We start from the raw sequence: 19,859 nt of genomic DNA, 5'->3' as shown, positions 1-19,859 counted from the left end.
TAATGGAACGTCAGAGTTCTGCAGAAGTTAGCATCGCTCTGGTTCCCTCGACTAATAACCGATGGGGTTCTTCCAGTGGATTTTGGATTATTGCAGGAAATAATCTCTTTGGCAAACAAATGTTTGTGATACTTACACATTTAGTTCAACAAGACAATCGTCTCCAATGAATGCAACCTCCAGAAGTCAAAAAGCTAACGTTAGGCTATAAAGGAACCACACCGTGGTCACGTGACTTCACGTCACCACAACTGAGCTGAAGGAGAGCTGAACTAGTGATGACACAACACACACGTAAAAGCTTAAAAATGCATTAGAGGTGTATTCACTGACGTGTTTAATATCGTAGAACAAACTAAAATCTCCTCAGGTTGTGTTAAACCACAGACCTTATTTCAAGCATCTTATTAGAAACCCATTGACTTTGAGACGGGGGAACCTGAAGTGCAAACATGCTGACTCATATTCTGGTTTTAGGTTAGCCTTTTGGGGGATTTTATTTTGAAAATCCAGCCTCCAGGGCCCCTTAACTAGCAAAACACGGATGGATGGACGAGTGGATGGATTGAAGGGTGGATTGACAGATAGACGGATGGACGAGTGGATGGATTGAAGGGTGGTTTGACAGATAGATGGATGGACGAGTGGATGGATTGAAGGGTGGTTTGACAGATAGATGGATGGACGAGTGGATGGCTTGATGGGTGGATTGACCGATGGATGGACAGCTAGACAGGTCAAAGAGGGGGAACAGACAGACATATAGTGGATGGATGGGTAACGCTGAAGCAGGAATAAGACACAGATGAGATGGATGACTGCTCGAGGCTGAAATGAATCATCCGACTGAAGGACTAAATCATTTCTGCCCTCAGAACTGAATGCCTTTTCAGTCTGACACTTAACGATACAGATCCCCACTATCAGGCAAAACCCTTCTCACCGAGACGCACTATAAACAGAATAGCAAACAAACCCAAAAGTGAACGCAAGAATGCCTGCAAAGCTACAAACCTGTAAAAGGAACTACCACCTAAAATAGCCCTTAATGAGTTTTGAGGCTGCTGTTGTCATCTTAAGAAGCATCACAACCGATCCTTCATACTCAAATCTACGCGTCCACTTATCTTGAATAATCCATTTTTTTTTCCCATGACCTCTCTGAAATGGAGACTCCTCATCTTTGGCATGACGTGATCAAACAAAACGGAAGTACAGTACAAGTAGAGAGATTGGTCAAGTCAACAGTTAGCTGAATTATTGGATATAAGACGATATAACACTTCTAGTCAGCGTGGCATGATGCGATGCAGAGCAGTTTTGATGTTTAAAGGGAGTCGTAGAACAGTTTAGGTCTCCAGACGAGAGCTCATGGTGAAATGAACTTCAATACTTTACATCCTTAGCGGACGAAACGCTTGACAATGTGGCTCCAAATAAGAACAAGTCTGCAGGTCCATTAAATATCTTCAGATCGACAATGACACCGTAGAGTGCTGCAGGGATGACCTGCTTCTGAAGGCCAACCAGGAAGTCGGCATCGCACTCGTTTCCTCGTCAAACAGCGTTTTTTTCATTGGATTATTACAGAAAAATAATCCCCGTGGCAAACAAACGTTTGTGATTTGTTTGCGTTATAAACTATCTACGCCGCGGTCACTCAGTGTACACAACGAGGCTTTGAAGGCGGACGAGTCGGCGTGATGACGTTTCCGTCGTCTCCTTTAGCCACTTTGTTAGCGACCGCCTTTTTGAAGTCACGTAAAAGCTTCAAAAATCACGAGGTTGGGTTATCGACCGACGTATTCTATATCGTAGAACAAAACTGTATCAATCTCTTCAGCTTGTGTTAACCACAGACCTTATATCAGGTATCTAAACAAAAAAAAACACTTCAAAAACACCTGCTGACGAGGGAACAGGAAGTGCAAAAATGGGTTTTGTGACTCATTCCTGCAGCACTCTATTGCTTTGTCACAATTCACATACTTCTGTATTTTAGAATGTCAAGACATAAAGAGTTTGCAAATAAAAAAAGTGAATTCATGACCGGCTGGTGTTGCAGGTTCCTGTCTGGCGTTTTAGTGGGAAAGCAGATTTAATGAAACAACGATGGCAGTGAGCTGTAGGGTGAGTGTCCGGAGGTAGACGGGCCTTTTGGTAAAGTTAGACATTAAAAGTCATCCATGTGTCTCTGGTGGAACATGACATCAGGTGCTCCATGCTAACAGTTTAGCGCATGCTAATAAAGACGTTTGCATTACGATCGTGTAAAAGTATTGTTATCAGGGAAGTTACTGTAGAAAATAAGTAGCAGCCCCAAAATCTTGAAAGTACTGATGTGGTCCTACATCTGGCAGTTTCCTTTAATTTATATGAAACACTAAAAAAAATCAGGCAGTGTTTTCAACCTGCTTTTATCAACTGGGAGAGACTGCAAAAACCAAAATCTCCTGAAATAGTTGCATAAATATAATCTTTGCTGCATTACTTTGAATTGTCTGTTCCTATATTTTATTTTTTCAAAGTGTGATAATCTAGATCAATGGTTAGTCGGTGGTCTCCAAAGCTTCACGTGAGGCCTTCTTGATTTTAAGAGGTCCAAGACAACTTGTTTTGTATTATATACAGTCGTCTACAACCCAGCATTTCATTCATTTCTGTGAAGAAAGCTACGTGAAATAATGAGTTTGAATCGTTAATTAAGATGTGAATATAAAAATTAGAAAAAGATGCAGTTAAAACCACCAAAGAGCTCATAGAACAATGTCAAAAAAAAAGAGGCATGATTGGTAAAAATTGAAAAATAATTACAGGTATTTGTATTAAAAGACTCCTATCGGTCACGTTCATATTCATGCAAACGTCACCCGGAACTGGACAAACATGGAGAAGAGACTCAAGCGCAAGTAAAACTCAACTTCCTTTTGAGTTTGTAAAAAGGTCTGTAACTTATGTGCAACTTCTGTAAACTATCTGTGAGCCAAGTCCTGCAAACAAAACTATGCTATGATAGAATTTCTACTTCTATCTTCTTCTATCTACATAGTAGTGAGATCTTTTGTTTAGCTTCAGAATTCCAGGTGTGAAGATGGAGGTTGTTATGACTTTATTGGAGGACTGCATGGCTTGGTTCCACGTTAGCACGGAGCTCCAGCGTCAGCACTCTGCTACCAACACATGGATGATTTCTCGTGACTAAATGGCAAAAAAAAAAAACTACCAAAAATTGTTTCTACTCCTTTAACAGGAAGCTGCACTGTGAATACAGCCGTCACTGCACCAGCTCACCCAGAGACAATGGAAAGAAAGTAATGCCTGAGCCGCTGTGGTCCGGTATCGGTGTCAGTCACTGGGGTCCTGGCAGTGGGAGCAGTGGCTCATGTCTTCGGAGTAGAGCTCCACCTGGATGGTGATGCTGTGGAAACCAAACTTGGTGTGGAGCAGATCGGTGACCTCCTGCAGCACCGACTGAGCGTCGGCACCCTCCTCTGACGTGAAGTGAGAAAGTAGAAAACAAAACCGTGAGTCTGTCTTTACGGCATACTGTCGTACGACGTTTCTGTCATTTCTACGTTCTTCTCTTCTTGACTAATACAAACACTGTAAGAACATGCGAGTTAAACTTCTGCAGTGAAGATGATGTGGCACCTTCTATGACAGCCAAGTCTATAATTCATTGTAAACATATAACACTGATATAGCTTATAAATATATATATATATATATATATATATATATATATATATATATATATATATATATTAAAACTACACAAAACAACCACAAAGACATAAAAAAATGACCACAGAGACACAAAATGTCCACAAAAAGACAAAGCAACTACAAAGAGACACAGAGTGACCACAAAGCAACTTTAAAGAGAGACAAAACAACCACTAAGAGACACAAAATGTCCACAACGTGACAAAGCTACAATGATAAGACATACAATGACCAATGATTAACTACAAAGAGACACAAAATGACCACAAACCAAGTACAAAGAGACACAAAATGACGACAAAACAACTACAAAGAGATACAAAATGTCCTCAAAGAGACAAAGCTACAGCGATGAGACATATAATGACCAATGATTAACTACAAAGAGATACAAAATGTCCTCAAAGAGACAAAGCTACAACGATGAGACATATAATGACCAATGATTAACTACAAAGAGATACAAAATGTCCTCAAAGAGACAAAGCTACAACGATGAGACATACAATGACCAATGATTAACTACAAAGAGACACAAAATGACCACAAAGCAAGTACAAAGAGACACAAAATGGCGACAAAGCAACTACAAAGAGATACAAAATGTCCTCAAAGAGACAAAGCTACAGCGATGAGACATACAATGACCAATGATTAACTACAAAGAGACACAAAATGACCACAAAGCAACTACTAAGAGACACAAAGCAACTACAAAGAGACACAAAATGACCACAAACTAACTACAAAGAGACACAAAATGACGACAAAGCAACTACAAAGAGACACAAAACAACAACAATAACTGAGAGGAGGTTATGGGTCTGTGTTCGGGGGGCACAGACCCATGTGTTGTGGGTCGTAGATCGTTTCGTTACGTTACCTATGGCCACGTGAACAGACACCAGGGCCTGGCCCAGAGTCAGAGCCCAGAGGTGCAGAGAGTGCATCGACTTCACAGCCGTCACGGACAGCAGCACCTCCTTCACCGAGTTAAATTCGATTCCTTTAGGGGAGCCTGAAAAACACCAGGACACAAATTAATAACAACACGCAATGAAATCCCATAAAATGAGGATAATTTGCACCAAACATTTAATTCACGAGCAAAGTTTGTAGAAGTTCACAAAAGAGAAGAGGTCCCTGCACTGATTTAGCTGAATCCTGATGCTAGTTCCAACCCACTGTGTCTCCAGACATCACATCATTACATCCACAGTTTGTTTTAAGAATGCACAGAGCATCGCAGCAGCGGCCACGTGACGTTGACCTCGTCAGCTCGGGTCTAAACTCGACAGCTTGTTCGCGGCTGCAGGCGAGACAAAACGAAACCGTCTCGTAAAAAATAACCCTTCAGCTCAAGAGCCGTCGTAAAAGGAGCAGTTCAAACATCTTGAGCGAAGCGTGTTGTTGCTTTCTGGCCGACGGCTGTGAAATATGTGAAGCCGCAGCTAGCAGCTGGTTAGCTTAGCTTAGCTTAGCACAAAGACTGGAAACGGGGGGGGGGGGGGGGACAGCTACCATCACCTGAAAATTAAAAAGCTCACAAATTATTATTATATCTTGTTTAATCCTTACAAATAACTTAAGATTAAAAACGCGTTGATTGTGAGCTTTAAAGATGTTTCCTGTCTCTATGCTAAGCTAAACTAATCAGGCTAACTAGCCTCAACCTTGTTTACGGTAATAACTGTTTAAAGTATTAGAGAAAATAAAAGGGCTCCAGGTGAAGCACCTTCCATGAGTATCCTGAAGACGTCTCTGAGGATGGTGACGGTGGTGCAGAGGACAAAGACGGAGAACAGGAAGGTACAGATGGGATCGGCAACTTTGTACTCGGGCTGAAAGAGAGAAGAGCTTTTTAAAGAGTCCATTAAATGGGCATCAGATGGTGTTTTTCCACAGTCAGCAGCCATTAAAGAGCCCAGGGCACACAGAAAAGGGAACAGCTTGCGTGAATTTATGTACATATTTAACCCTTTCACAATAAACACTTTGGATAACCTTGGTGCTTTTTTAAAATAACCCATTATAGTGACGTTTTATGGTAGAAAAGGTGCATTTTACAGAGAATATTCAGGTGAAATACAAGATTAATTTAATGTTTTTTCCATAGATTTTGAAGAAAAGCTCCTGCAACAGTATTTGCAGGACTATTCAAGTTAAAGGGCTTCATAAAGGATGGGTTTTTTTTAAAGCGCCAATATCAGCAAACTGGCATTTCGGTCTCACCCTAACATGAACGTGATCTATATCTGACCCGAAAGTAGATGATGATCGCCGCCACCATGACGCCGACGCTCTGCAGCAGGTCTCCGACCACGTGGATGAAGGCGGCGCGGACGCTGGTGTTGCCGTGGCCGCCGAGGAGCGCGTGGGAGTGGCCGTGAGCCACGGGACTCTGGCCGCCCTCGTCGATCTGGTGGTAGCCGCTGCCGTGGGCGTGGAAGGTGGTGGAATGGTGGAGGATGTAGGCCATGCTGCAGAACAGAGAGAGGTGGTTATTGATTATTGTTGTTTTTTTTATTTCCTCAGGAGAGAATCATTTATAAAGTAGTTTAACCGCAGACTGTACATATGAAGTCTATGCATTTTGGCCGTCGCCATCTTGTTTTTTTGCAACCAGAAGTGACACAAGAGGGCGGAGCTAAGTACAACCGAACGCTGAATTAAACATTTTTAGACGACCAAAATGTTACAATTAACTTTCATGAAGTGAAAACACACTGAGAAAGTGTGACAGTTATAAGACGCAAACACGGACAACTGCCAGAGCAGACAACGCCGTGGTAGCGACCTGTCAATCACTGTGTAGCCCCGCCCCCTAAAGCATCCCCTGCTTTATGGTCTGTTTGACTCTAAATGTTCCATAATGTACTAAATGAACATCATGCTGTATTGAAGAAGACTGTAAACTAGAGATTGAGACCATAAACTCATGTTTACAATGTTTACTGAGGGAATAAATCAAGAGAGAAGTAGAGTCATTTTAGACTAGACTTCTATACAACCAGAGGAGTCGCCCCCTGCTGGACACTAGAGAGAATGCAGAAATTACACAGAGGCAAGTAAAACCCCCAAAAAAACAAAAGTCCATTTTTGCCACGGCATTTTGAAAACACGTTCACAAAATGACTGATATATTTAATTTCTATGAAATACATTAGCAATGCTTTCATCAGTAATCACCATCATGTAACTTTATTCCCTTAACAGACATTTATTTCAATTAAAAGCTTCAAGATTATTACTTTAAGTCAAAGTAGCACTACTCTAAGAACTCTTGTTCTCCTTTGAGGAAACAAAAAACAACATTTATTAATCTCTTCACTATAGCGACATAATGTGAATCATCGCTGAGAACCACTCACATTATATTGACGATGACGGCACAGCCGGAGGTGACCAACATGACACGGCCATCGATCTCGTAGTCGTTGCGTACGATCCTCTCGATGGCTAAATAGACCAGAGCTCCCGTAACGATCCAGATGGAAATGACGGAGATGAACGCCCCGAGGATCTCTGAGGAGAGGAGAGCAGAGGCGGGAATCTTAATTACTTTTATATTGTAATGCAGTTCATCACACTCTCTACACACACACACACACACACACACACACACACACACACATGTCTATCTGAGCACCGCAGGAGGACATGAAGTTAAATAACAGGAGGACATCCCTCAGAGGCAGAGCTTCAACAGAAACACGAGATAACTTGAGACCAACTGTGATTTGCTCATAATTCCAAAAAAATCCCACGCATTAAACGTCTGATCTCTCGTTCTGACCTGATCGGTGCCAACCGAAGTTCATGGTTTTGGTGGGCGGTCTGGAGGAGATCCACAGGGAGAACAGGCTCACCATCATGCTGCCGAAATCGGTCAGGAGGTGGGCCGCATCGGTCATGATGGCCAGACTGTGGGCCAGGTAGCCTCCTGCAGGAAACCAGGAAATACCAGCGTTACTGTTAGCTTATAAAACAGGCGGCGACCACAAGTCTGAAAAGTGAAGCCAGTGCAGGAGTTCCTTAAAGCTGCATTCTCTCTAGTGTCCACCAGGGGGCGACTCCTCTGGTTGTATAGAAGTCTAGTCTAAAATGACTCTACTTCTCTCTTGATTTATTCCCTCAGTAAACATTGTAAACATGAGTTTATGGTCTCAATCTCTAGTTTACAGTCTTCTTCAATACAGCATGATGTTCATTTAGTACATTATGCTCCATTTAGGCTTTAGGGCGGGGCTACACGGTTAATTGTAACATTTTGGTCGCCTACAAATGTTTTTTTCAGCTTGGGATGAAGCGTTCCACAATCTCCAGACACATTCCATCTTAAAACCTGCTGATGAGGCGCGTTTCACCAACTGTTAAACAACCGTTACGTCTCTCTGAGCCATTTTAAAACGTGTCATTTAATGCAGCTACAAACCCGTGATATGTATTCAGATCCTCTTTAACGCCCCAGGTGAAAAATATAGGATATTCTTTTATATCATCGTAAACATCTGGGCAGTCAACCAGAGACTGGGGGTTACCATTTTACAGCTTATTCTAAGCAATAAAAAAGTTTTTGTTCTTCGTAGTTTGTTAGAGAGAAATGTGCAGCGGCTCCAGACTTCAGCACTGCAGTGTTTCTGTTATGGTGGATATCAATAGTGTGTTGTGATGTGTTGTAGGGTATCTTTTAAAAACAATGTGTTGTATCCATAGAGTAAAGTACGATTCAGAAATCAAATCTAAATATGGAGCGTTAACTTTTAACAGTTTTATTTAAAGAATAATACAGTTCCAGTACGTATAGTCGTGGCAAACCACCACATCTCACCTCTCACTTTGAGGCAGATAAACTTATACAGTAGTTGTTTGTCATAAGGTGTAAAAATGTCACATTATTTTCCGTCAAGCCGTGCAGATACGAGCGATTGTCCAGGAAATACATCACTGCTGTAAAAACCGGACGTGAACCTCTACGGACGTTTATTCATGACAACAAATATGAAGCGATCTCCAATCTGGAGATCGAGACTTGAGAGCGTGCTGTGACAGATTCTGTGCAAAGAGCTCACTTTGTGTGCATTTGTTCAACATCTGTTTACAATTACAATTCTAAATCTCCGAGGCAGAAACGTATTTCTTCTTCAAACCTCTTCAGGGTAGCGAGCATCACTGTTACACAACGTTTAAACCGGCTCCACATCCACAAAACCAGCCTTAAGATACAGAACATCTGGCCTGTGGAGCAGAGCCGGATTGGGCAGTCTTCGTCCGACAGGGGGCGGGACTTAGCGAAGGGTCAATTCCTTCCTGTGTCCCTTAAAAACATCTGTTATTCTCACGGTTTCAAACGTCGTTTTTTTTTTTGCTCATATGAAGGCAGATGAGTGCTTAAAATGATTTTGTGTGTTCTCTGATGTAAGCTTTGCAAAAGGTGCAAATCCAGACACACTTAAACATCACTTATGTGGCAAACATCTGGCAAACAAGCGTTGATGCTAATCGGCTCTCTTTAGATCGTCAAATTTACATCAAATGTGTCTCTATTTGTTTAATACCTCGTTCATAAGTTGCACAAATCGTACTGTAGTAGTAGTATAGTAGTATCAAGCTGCTTTAATTGAAAGTATACATAACTATAATTCTGATTATACACCAGAGAACTGCTACATTCCGTGTTATCCGTCTGATCTTCTGTCTCTCTCTGTCGTCCCTGAGGTCTGAGCGTCTCTAAGCTGTTACCTATGACCTCGCCGATCATGAAGACGAGGCAGACGGCCGACGCGATGCACAGTTTCTTCTTGGCCAGCAGCCTGTTGCCGCTCTCCTCGTGCGCCGGAGCTTTGGCCCCGTGGCAGTGGGCGCCGACGGGCCGCTTCAGCTCGATGGCGCCGGCCACGCCTCCGTTCTTGAAGGGGAAGTCGGGATATTGCTCTTTGGAATCCGGAAAGGTGCTGCGGGGGGGGGGGGGGGAGGACAAAGAGAAAGGTACATGTGTGTGTTTGTGAAGACAGAGAGGGTCCCGTAGACCACATGAAGTAGGACTCCACTGACTTCAGGGTTCATTCTGGATCTATCTGTATAAGCGCTGGGCCAACGTGACTGTTAATACAAGGTGATATATATAATGCTGCAACATATCGGCGTTTAGGGTGGTTGTTCACCCTGTAAGCGCCTCAGTTACTACAGTACCAGACACTGAGTGGAATTGATTTTTTTTTTTGGGAGTAAACGTTGCTGCGGAGCACAGTGTTGTTTGGAAGGGCAACGCTTAGCGGAGACAGTTTATTCTCCTGACGGAGTGGATCCCAATCGACGCTCGCTGCGGCGGCAGGACGGCGAGACGGGAGGCCGTCCGGTGAAGAAGAAACGGGTGAAATCGATTAATGCCGACAGTGAGAATTAGAACAACTCAGACCTGAGTTAAAGGTTCTCTACTCAACAGTCAGAGAATTAAACTAAACTCAATATTTCACAACCTTTTCCTCAACCTAACTAAGTAGTTTCATGTAAAGTCAGAGGTTTATTTTGAAAAGCCTGTATGCATGTAACAAGGGGAGAATCTCTTCTTCTATTTCTATTATTCTTCTACTAATGCTGCTTTTATTACTCCGTGTTGATTCAACAGCATCACAGCAGACTGATGATGTCTGTAGCATCTTCAACCTGAGAATCACCCGTCGCCTTTGACAACATACGAGTACATTCATTTGGCTTTTAATTATGGGAACAGAGCAAAACACTGACTTCTGCATTTTACACACACACACACACACACACACACACACACACACACACACACACTCACACACACACACACACACATCCAGGTTGCTGCTCTTGCCGTGTGCAGTGAGGGGGGAGCTGCGATGATGTGGCTAATGAGGTGGAAAAAAACTAATCTGGGCTCACTTGAGATAACCGCACACGGACACACACACACACACACACACACACACACACACACACACTTTATGTCACACACTTCACATGGGAGATTGCCAGTGTTTCATGATTAGCCTTTATCTCACACACACACACACACACACACACACACACACACACACACATATATATACGTACGTCCAAACTGAAAAGAATCAGCCAAGTGGAAAACAGATTCTGTTCAATTATACCACTGAGACATGAGAGTGCACACACACACACACACACACACACACTCACACACACACTCACACACACACACACTCTCACACACACACACACACACACACACACACACACACACACACTCACACACACACACTCACACACACACACACTCACACACACACACACACACACACACACACACACACACACACACTCACACACACACTCACACACACACACACACTCACACGCACACACACACACACACACACACTCACACACACACACACACACACACACACTCACACACACACACAACCTTTATACATACAACACACACACACTCGAGTGCTCTGAAGCCCTAAAGCAATATATTTAAATGTGAGCATGTTCTTATTATGAATTCATTTCAGGAAATGCAGAGAAACTTCAGCGTTTTTCCACATTTGACGTCATGAATCTTCACACATTTGTTTTGTTCATTAGTTGGTTCTGTGTGCACAGAACCGTGTCCTCGAGTCCCACACTATTGAATATCGTTGTGTTGTGCGTGGTCGTGGTTCCTCCTGCACAAATGTGAGTCTAAAATGTTCAAAAAGAAAAAGAAACCAGCAGACGCCCTTATTTAACCGCACACTTTATAAGTAAGCACTTGTGCCTCACCTTCGGTGCACCATGCATCACCTCCTGTTTAAATAGAACCAACACAACAGCCGCACACGTCTCTTTGATGAGCAATACGAAAGGTAATAAAGAGCTTCTTACGGTTATTGTTATTGCCTCATGACGCATATTTAATCTCTAACGTCTCAACAAACAAATTGCTGAGACGTCTCCTGCACCCCTGTTCCATTAAGATTGCGTTTACTGCTTGTTGGGCGTCCGAAAAATATTGGAGTTCATCTGTTGGTCAATGACCCCCCCCCCCCCCCCCGCAGGGCCGGCTGTGCAGAGAGCTGAGGGAATATTCAGGCGCGACCCGTGAAATGATGCGACACGAAAAGACACCCGCTGAAACAATAACCGTGCAGCATTTGATCACAGCTGCAGTCTGCTGTGTCGGAGCTCTATTTCACTGCAATACTGTGTGCATCCGACCCAAAACAGTGACTGCATGGGGGAGGAAGGAGGACTGCTGCAGAGCAGAGCAGGACGCCGTGGCGGCCCTGCAGCGCCATGTTGAGAGCCGCGTAGAGGCAACTGATATGCTCTGAATATCAAAATTTAGCACCTTTTGTAAAATGTGGATTTCAGTTGTTATGTCTCTTTTTATATATCGAAGCAGCCGACGTCTGGTTAGCTTAGCTTAGCTTCAAGACTGGGAACGGGGGGGGGAACTCAGCTAGCCTCGCTCTGTCTTACGGTGACAACATCTGCCCACCAGCGCGCTTAAAGCTCGCGTGACAACGAGTTGTGTCGTCGTTTATTTGTTTAAAACATGCGAAGCATTTCACGCGCGTACGTAGCATCATTAGCATGTTAGCATGCATTTAGCGCAAAGCACTGCTGTGACGTATATACACGTGCGCAGTTGTAGACGCTCAGTCTCGTTTGAATACAAAATATTCATATTGCTTTTAAAATATTTAAAATGCAAAGTCAATATTTTCCAATATATATATATATATATATATATATATATATATATATATATCGGTTTTGATACATATTGTCTCTGGAAGACGTTTGAATCATGATTTTGTATTCTGAGAAGATGTTTTTTGATGAATATGATCTCTTTTGAACACTTATCTTAACTATATTAGGTTAAAAACCTAAATGATATGAATGAAATAAGACCACAGTGCATTGAAAGGCCGGACTGGCTCCACTGGTTTACTATCGGGGACAGAAGCAGCGTCTCCTGCCCAGACGCCCATTAACCCTCAGCTAGTTATGCTGCCTTCAAGTGCTGCCAGAAATATCAGCATTAACAGCGGCTAAATGATCCGACTAATAGGCTTTTGCTAAATACAGCAGGGTCGTGAAGCAGGCTGCTCTCATGCAGCAGGTTTAGTGCATTAATAGGAACATTTATGGATTCACAAACTTTTGCTGCTTGACAATAATAAACTCCTCACTATTTATTAATAACATTAATAATCATGTGGCTTCATTATCAATTAATCTACCAATTATGTTCTTACTTAATCAATTTATATTGTTTTGTTTTCTAAACATGTTAAAAAAAGAGAGAAATTGCAATTAAAGTTTAATCGTTTATCAAAAATATTTTACAATTAATTTTCTGTTGATCAACTATGAGACTGACTGATTAATCATTTTGTCTTTTTATTGTATTTTGTTCTTATTAATGGCTCGTCACTGATGCAGCGTTAATAATCAACGTATAAACCATTAATAGAGGCATTAGATATGTGTTATTAAGCCTTTATAAATGAAGGCCTCATCAGAGAGTGGTTCACATTCTTTAAAAAACTATTTTTATGTCTTAAATATTTTGGGCCTAAACGTGAGTAAAGATGTGATGTCACTTCCTTTAAAGCCACTTTGCTGCCAGCTGGAAAAAAAAAATGCTGAAGATGACACACACACACACACACACACACACACACGGTGCAAATGGTGCATGAAATCCCAAATGTGATGCCATATGCACTTCTCTCTCTCTTCACCTCACTCACGCCCGCGCACGAACACGCACGCGTTAAACAACACTTTGCACACCGCCGTTTTTCTAAACACTAATAAAATAGATTGTAGAAATCTTTTTTTGTTTTTCTGATGATGAGAATTTTTTTTAAGACGCCTAAACTGTCCGCGACAACAACCTGATACTAATGTGAATGATGTTTTATTGTCTCCTCGCTTCAGTTCACATCTTTGATTTGTCTCTATAAAGTGACAAACAGCTGACATGAGCGCGTGACAGAGTTCATTCACATCTCGTTTTGAACACCACGAGGCCTAAAACTGATGACGTGTAATAACTAAATAATTTCCCTTTTTCTCATGTGGGCCGATAGTTCCAATGTTATTCAACCAGTGTTGATGCAGAAACCCGCGCAGGCGTGTTTCTGCTGCAGCTGGTTTCACGAGGAACAAACGAAGAAACTGCAGAATTAAAAAAAAAAGGGTCATAAATTAATTTATTGTTTTTTTTCTATTTAATTTGTTATTTAAAGAAGTGTGTTTTCTGATCATAGCTCCGAAATGCACACTTATAAATATGTGTATTATTTAAAACCTTTATTATGTGTGTATATATATATATATATATATATATATATATATATATATATATATATATATATATATATATATATATATTCATTTCCTCGAAAGAACATGACTCTTTTAATCATGTTTATTGATTCAAATGTCATTTTATGGCATTATGGGCCAATACGATTATTATTCATAAAGGTCAATATCTGTCTGAACGTCTTTGCCAAATGATTGTCCCTCGTGCCCATGCGTTAATTCACGTGCAGGGTGTGTATAAACATACATGCGTTCACTTGTCTCCTTGCAGACTGCGCGTGCAGTGCGCGTGCATTGCGCATGTGCCTCCTCTAATGACAGATGATGAGTTTTTAGCACTGCTCAGTGAGCTGGCCGCGGGGGCCATTTGTCACATGGCTGTCCAGAAGCAAGCCGAGCATGGAAATGAATTTGTTCATTCACATAAAACAGCCCGCGAGAGCCGGCAGCCTGCTTAACATGCACCACGGTAACGACTGCTCCCACCATGCTTACTACAAATATATAATATATATATATATATATATAAGTCATATATATTCACTTTTGATTATCCGCACAAACATCAGAGAGACAGACCTTCTCGTTAAACTTGACATTCTTGAATAGTTGCTATTGTGTCTCTTTTTTTAAAAAACATTATTACATTAATAGCATGCCACATGCAACATTGGGCTCGTGCATGTAACTTATTGCAGCATTATTCTCCATGCAGCTGAAAAAAAAAACACCATAAAAGAAAACACCCACCTTTGCAGTTTGAGAGAATACATTTTCGCACTCTTCTCGTGTATCAGTTGAGATTTCTCCGAATTTGCAGCGTTATTATCCATTTAACCAGCCTGCAGTCAGTCGGTGTCCCGCGTGAGATTTAAATAATAATTAAAAAAATAGAAGTTAAGGTGATTTTTTGGGTTGTTTTTTTAAGAGGATGCTGCAGGAGTTGCCGGTGAGAATCGACAGGTCCGGTTCATCAGAGCAGACGGAGACATTCCTTCATTGCGGTTGTGGAGAGAGGACACGAGGAGGAAAGCACACGCGGAGGGTTTTTCTTAATTTTAGTTTTTTTTAGTTTTTTGTGTAGCCTCGAACTACGGAGCTGCAGCAGTAATAATAAGACACGCCGCGCTGAGAGCACTGCAGCTGCTGTGAGTGTGAAGCCTGACTGATCTCCACGCAGGACCTCCGGTTGGTGCATCCTCTAATGGGACGAGCGAAAATCAATTCAATCACAGAAACACACGAGACTAAATCATTTAAACAATGTGTTCACATGTTGTGTAAATAAACTTTATTGTTCTTGACTTTCCTGCACATTTTTACAGTGAGGGGGTGTTGCAGATGTTCAGTTTTTTTTTTTTTTTTACATCAACCTTTCTCGTTCTGCAGACGCTGTAAACACAGTATACTGGCTATATCTGAGCAAAATGACAACAATAAAGTTCAACATTTCTCAGTCTAAAAACTTTTTTACATGTTTGTCTTTTAATGGCAGTCTAAAAAAAATGTATCCTCAAATTAATATCATGAAATCCTCCGTTGCTTTGAGGATTACGCTATGTTTACATTATTTAAAAAAAATCTATACTCTTTTTAAATCCAGAGGTACAATGATACAGTATAGTGGGTTTAAATTTATGTAAATAAAATAGGACAGAAACTGTCTCTCTCTTAAATGTAGGAGGAGAAATACAATAAAATATATATCAAAAAATATATATTTTATTTATTTACCTTTGTAAAAAAAAAAAAAAAGTCCTTTTAACGTTATAATAATTATGTAACTTAGTAAACAAGTATTATATATAGAAAATACATCTGCATGAACATTTAAAATATTACCACACTCTAAAGAGCAACTTATTGTAACATACCTGCATTTATTAATAGTAGGATGGTCATCTACTGTGGACAAGTGCGCATGCGCAGTTTAAAAACAGCATCATAATGTTAGCTAGCTATATTGGAGACATTAATACTTCCATAAAACACGTAAAAACAAATGGTTAACTTGGTTAACTTAATGAAAACATGGAGAATATAATGTAAGACAAATAATATCAAAACAAATAAAGCCAGCTCAACTTTTACGTACTTTTTAAGTTAGTTAGCAAATCATCCGTTGCTTTGAGGATTACCCATAATCCTTTGCTTCTACTACGCAATGCAGTTGCACATTTGCAACAGCAGGTGGCGTAGTTTCCCCATTTAGCGGAATTTAACCTGGACCTTTTCAACTATGTTACACATAGGGTTAATTAAATTAATAGACAGATATATGACAATCTGAAACGATTAAATAATAATCATGTTTATGCTATGCAGCCAACAAACTGTCATAAAGTCAATGTAGGCTAGTGTGAATTGTAGGTTTAACTGGCCGAAGACTAAAATGTAAACAAGTCCAAATCTATCTATCTATCTATCTATCTATCTATCTATCTATCTATCTATCTATCTATCTATCTATCTATCTATCTATCTATCTATCTATCAACCGTACTGTGTATTAAGAGCGAGTTGCATTTTCCGATTACCCTAAACGCAGCATTAGTTTACGCTCTCGTGACGTCATCACGTTCTCCGTGTTTTGGTTTTACGCGCTGAACAAGAGAAGGAACATGATGGAGACAACAAGCAGCGACTGTAACGTTAAGCCGGACGACCAGCAGCAGACCGGTGGAGGAGGAGGGATGGAGGCGGACAGGTCCGTGTCAAGATCCGCCTGGTGACAAAAATGAATAAATGAATACAGTTTTTAAAATGTCTGCGGGCTCAGAGTCAGAACGGTGCAGTGATAGCGGCTGCATGCTAGCTTCATGCTAACGGAGCTACAGCTTCTAGCGTGGACCACGTCACGACAGACTTCTGTGTTTAAAAAACGAAATTTGCATTTTAGGTTGTTGGCAAACGTTTCTAATATGCGTGACATCATTTTTTACTGCGTTGCAACGCAGCCTGTTAAACTCGGCATAACTAGTAATATTCATAATAATAACTTTATTTATAAAACACCTTTAAAAACAGAGTTTACAAAGTGCTTTGACAGACAAAGCAGCAAAAACAAAACAATAATAATAACAGAAAGATCAGTGAGATAAAAATAAACAAATAATATATAGATAAATATATTTAGTAAAATAATTTAATAAAATCAACAGATACAAATAATCTAATATATATATATTTAGTAAAATAATTTAATAAAATCAACAGAGATACAAATAAACTAATAATATATATATATATTTAGTAAAATAATTTAATAAAATCAACAGAGATACAAATAAACTAATAATATATATATATTTAGTAAAATAATTTAGTAAAATCGACAAATAGATATAAAAATAAACTAAGAAATTAATAAAATAATTTATATATAGATAAATATATTTAGTAAAATAAATTTGTAAAATCAACAAATAGAGATAAAAAATAAACTAAGAAATAAAAAATAAATATATATATATAGTAAAATAATTTAGTAAAATCAACAAATAAAAATAAAACAAAAACGTCGACATCACATAAAAGCCAGTCTGTAAAAATGTGTTTTAAGAAGTGAACCTTCAACATGCTTCATGTGCATGTAGCTCTAATTAAAAAGGATTATTATTGTCAACCAAAACATCTGAAGAGTTCTGATAGTGTTGCACCATTCACCTCATCTCAAGCTAACGCTAACTGTGGCTAACCCTCATAACACGTAGCACTGTGGGGGATCAGGTGTCCGGATGTTAACCTGGCTGTGTAAATACAGGCGGGCCAACATCTGTCTGTTGAGTTTACCTCTGATTATCACTGGGTCACATCTCCCTCAAGGATTAAGATGAACTGTGTGTGTGTGTGTGTGTGTGTGTGTGTGTGTGTGTGTGTGTGTGTGTGTGTGTGTATGTGTGTGGATAACCATCTGGCTATTTGAGTGGGACTACAGCTCTGATACGTGTCATTTCCTCAGGACCATTTAAGGTCAGGTTAATAATTAGCTTGACTAATGCAAAACGCAGACTATAGAAATCCTTGAACCATGCACCACACAGATAACTGTTCTAACAGTTATTAATAATTAATAAGTATCTCAAACTGTTCTATAAGATTTAATCTGATCTAAATGCCCCCCCCCCTCCAGCCAAGTGATGACAGCCTTACTCATGTGAACGGTGGCCTCACCTCGTGCCTCGCTGCTGCGTCCAGGGCGGCGGTGTGATTTCCTGGGGAGAGTCGGAGAGTTTCCCCCTTCCTCCCCCTCAACCACACCGACAGCAGAGACCTCACTGTGGAGAGAGAGAGAGAGAGAGACACCAGAGAGCATTGTCTGTCTCTCATCTCTCTGCAGGACAGTACCTGCAGCTCCACAAATGCTTTAAATGATCCAATTTAGGCCATTTATTTAAGAATGTAAGAACTTTTTGGCTCATTTGTAGCCTCGTAACTTTGGCTTTGTGTGATCAGAAAACAACGTCTACTTCTAAATGTGTGACCTGTCCTACACTCGGCTTTGTGGAGCCTGCAGGTCCCTCACGACGACTTAATCGCCCGTATGTGGAGCAGCAGCACGGGGCCGTCTATGAGCGTAACGGCATTTCTGATGGCAAACGCAGAAAACTATAGTTTGAAAAGAAAATGGTCTTTGTGCCGCTGTCTGATCTCCCCCCCCCCCCCCTGTTGTCTCCCCGTCCGTCCGTCTCCAGCGGGAGCGGAGAGGATTCCCTGGACGGCGTCTCGGACCACCGCGTCCCCCGCTGCCCGCTGACGCCGTCTTTATCGCCAAGGAAACGGACCACGAGCCAGTCCAAGACCGAGCCTCCGCTGCTGAGGACGGACAAGCGGACCATCTACACGGCCGGCAGACCGCCCTGGTACAACGTCACTGGGACCACCTTCACTGAGGCCTTCGTGATCGGTGAGCGATCGGCCAACTGCCACCTACTTCTGCTTCCGTCTTGCTGATCAGCACAGTAAAATATCTGCATGTGTGTGTGTGTGTGTGTGTGTGTGTGTGTGTGTGTGTGTGTGTGTGTGTGTGTGTGTGTGTGTGTGTGTGTGTGTGTTTTTGACATCCACAGAGCTGATGGTCCGTGGTTAAACGCATCAGGTGGGCATGAGTGGGGATAGGCGGAGGGAGACGTGGACGTTGTGTTTAGTGGGCGATCTGTTATTGTCAATGAGCCGCGGTGGCCGGTTACAATTTCACGCTCCGCTGTCCCGGAGTCGATAAGAGGACCCGGCGGTGTGACTGCAGGGAACTTATTAGAGTCGTGATAAAAACAACACTCACACACACACACACACACACACACACACCACGTCTACACACAACATATGAAACGGACTGTCTTCATACGAAGCACGTTGAATGGTTAACGATAATGACAACGCACAGAGCCCTGTCGAAACCACGCTATTCATCACAGCCAGAAGCTGCGGAAAACAGACTTTATCACTGGGATTTTCAACGTTCTGTTGGTCCCTGAACGCATCATGTGTGAGGAAAGTTTAAGTCAGGAAAAGCATGTAAATCTTATTCCATTTTTATGATTTATAAACACCCATTATAAACAATTTGCACTAACCTAATTCTGTAAAAACACACACACACACACATTGGGAAGCCATGAGGCAAGAGGGAGTGAATTTATATTTTAAAGAAAGCTCCTAAAACCTGAATAATATCGGCATTTCTCACACGTCTTTAACCCTCCGAACCCCAAGTTTTGCAGGTTTTTTTGTGCCTTTGTGTTTTCATATTTCACTCACTGTGGCCCCTGAGAAGCTCAACATTTTATGTTTTG

The 19,859-nt window shown here is 41.3% G+C and overlaps 2 protein-coding genes across 3 annotated transcripts in view; one reads left to right on the top strand and one right to left on the bottom strand.

The window, feature by feature from the left end:
* Positions 1-3,345: 3,345 nt before the first annotated feature.
* slc30a2 (solute carrier family 30 member 2) lies at positions 3,346-14,897 on the bottom strand. Its single transcript, XM_068708304.1, has 8 exons — positions 14,815-14,897; positions 9,469-9,680; positions 7,523-7,669; positions 7,098-7,251; positions 5,987-6,206; positions 5,462-5,567; positions 4,610-4,744; positions 3,346-3,491 (listed from the first exon to the last, which is right to left on the bottom strand). The coding sequence occupies exons 1-8, from the start codon at positions 14,895-14,897 to the stop codon at positions 3,346-3,348; spliced, it is 1,203 nt and encodes a 400-aa protein (XP_068564405.1).
* A 1,772-nt stretch (positions 14,898-16,669) lies between these two features.
* si:ch211-243j20.2 (uridine-cytidine kinase-like 1) overlaps positions 16,670-19,859 on the top strand; it is a 13,014-nt gene continuing 9,824 nt past the window's right edge. Inside the window, exons 1-2 of one of the 2 annotated variants that reach the window (XM_068709037.1) lie at positions 16,670-16,771; positions 18,759-18,970. In XM_068709037.1, the coding sequence (XP_068565138.1) occupies positions 16,686-16,771; positions 18,759-18,970 (298 nt within the window). In that variant the 5' untranslated portion in view covers positions 16,670-16,685. Of the gene's footprint in view, positions 16,793-18,758; positions 18,971-19,859 lie in introns of both variants that reach the window. The other variant, XM_068709036.1, reaches the window with a different exon arrangement.

This window comes from Cebidichthys violaceus, unplaced genomic scaffold (genome assembly GCF_023349555.1).
Source record: "Cebidichthys violaceus isolate CVI_PGR_0920_01 unplaced genomic scaffold, fCebVio1.0.p SCAF_14, whole genome shotgun sequence".
Taxonomy (NCBI): Eukaryota; Metazoa; Chordata; class Actinopteri; order Perciformes; family Stichaeidae; genus Cebidichthys; species Cebidichthys violaceus.
This window is presented reverse-complemented; position numbering and strand designations above follow the sequence as displayed.

What these genes read in the sequence shown, in the direction of transcription:
- slc30a2 (XM_068708304.1), bottom strand. Translation starts at nt 14,897, where the DNA reads ATGGATAATAACGCTGCAAATTCGGAGAAATCTCAACTGATACACGAG. An exon ending in CATGATCGGCGAGGTCATAG is followed by an intron (nt 7,670 to 9,468) that starts GTAACAGCTTAG and finishes GGTTTCCTGCAG; the next exon opens with GAGGCTACCTGGCCCACAGT. An exon ending in CGATCATCATCTACTTTCGG is followed by an intron (nt 5,568 to 5,986) that starts GTCAGATATAGA and finishes TCTCTCTTTCAG; the next exon opens with CCCGAGTACAAAGTTGCCGA.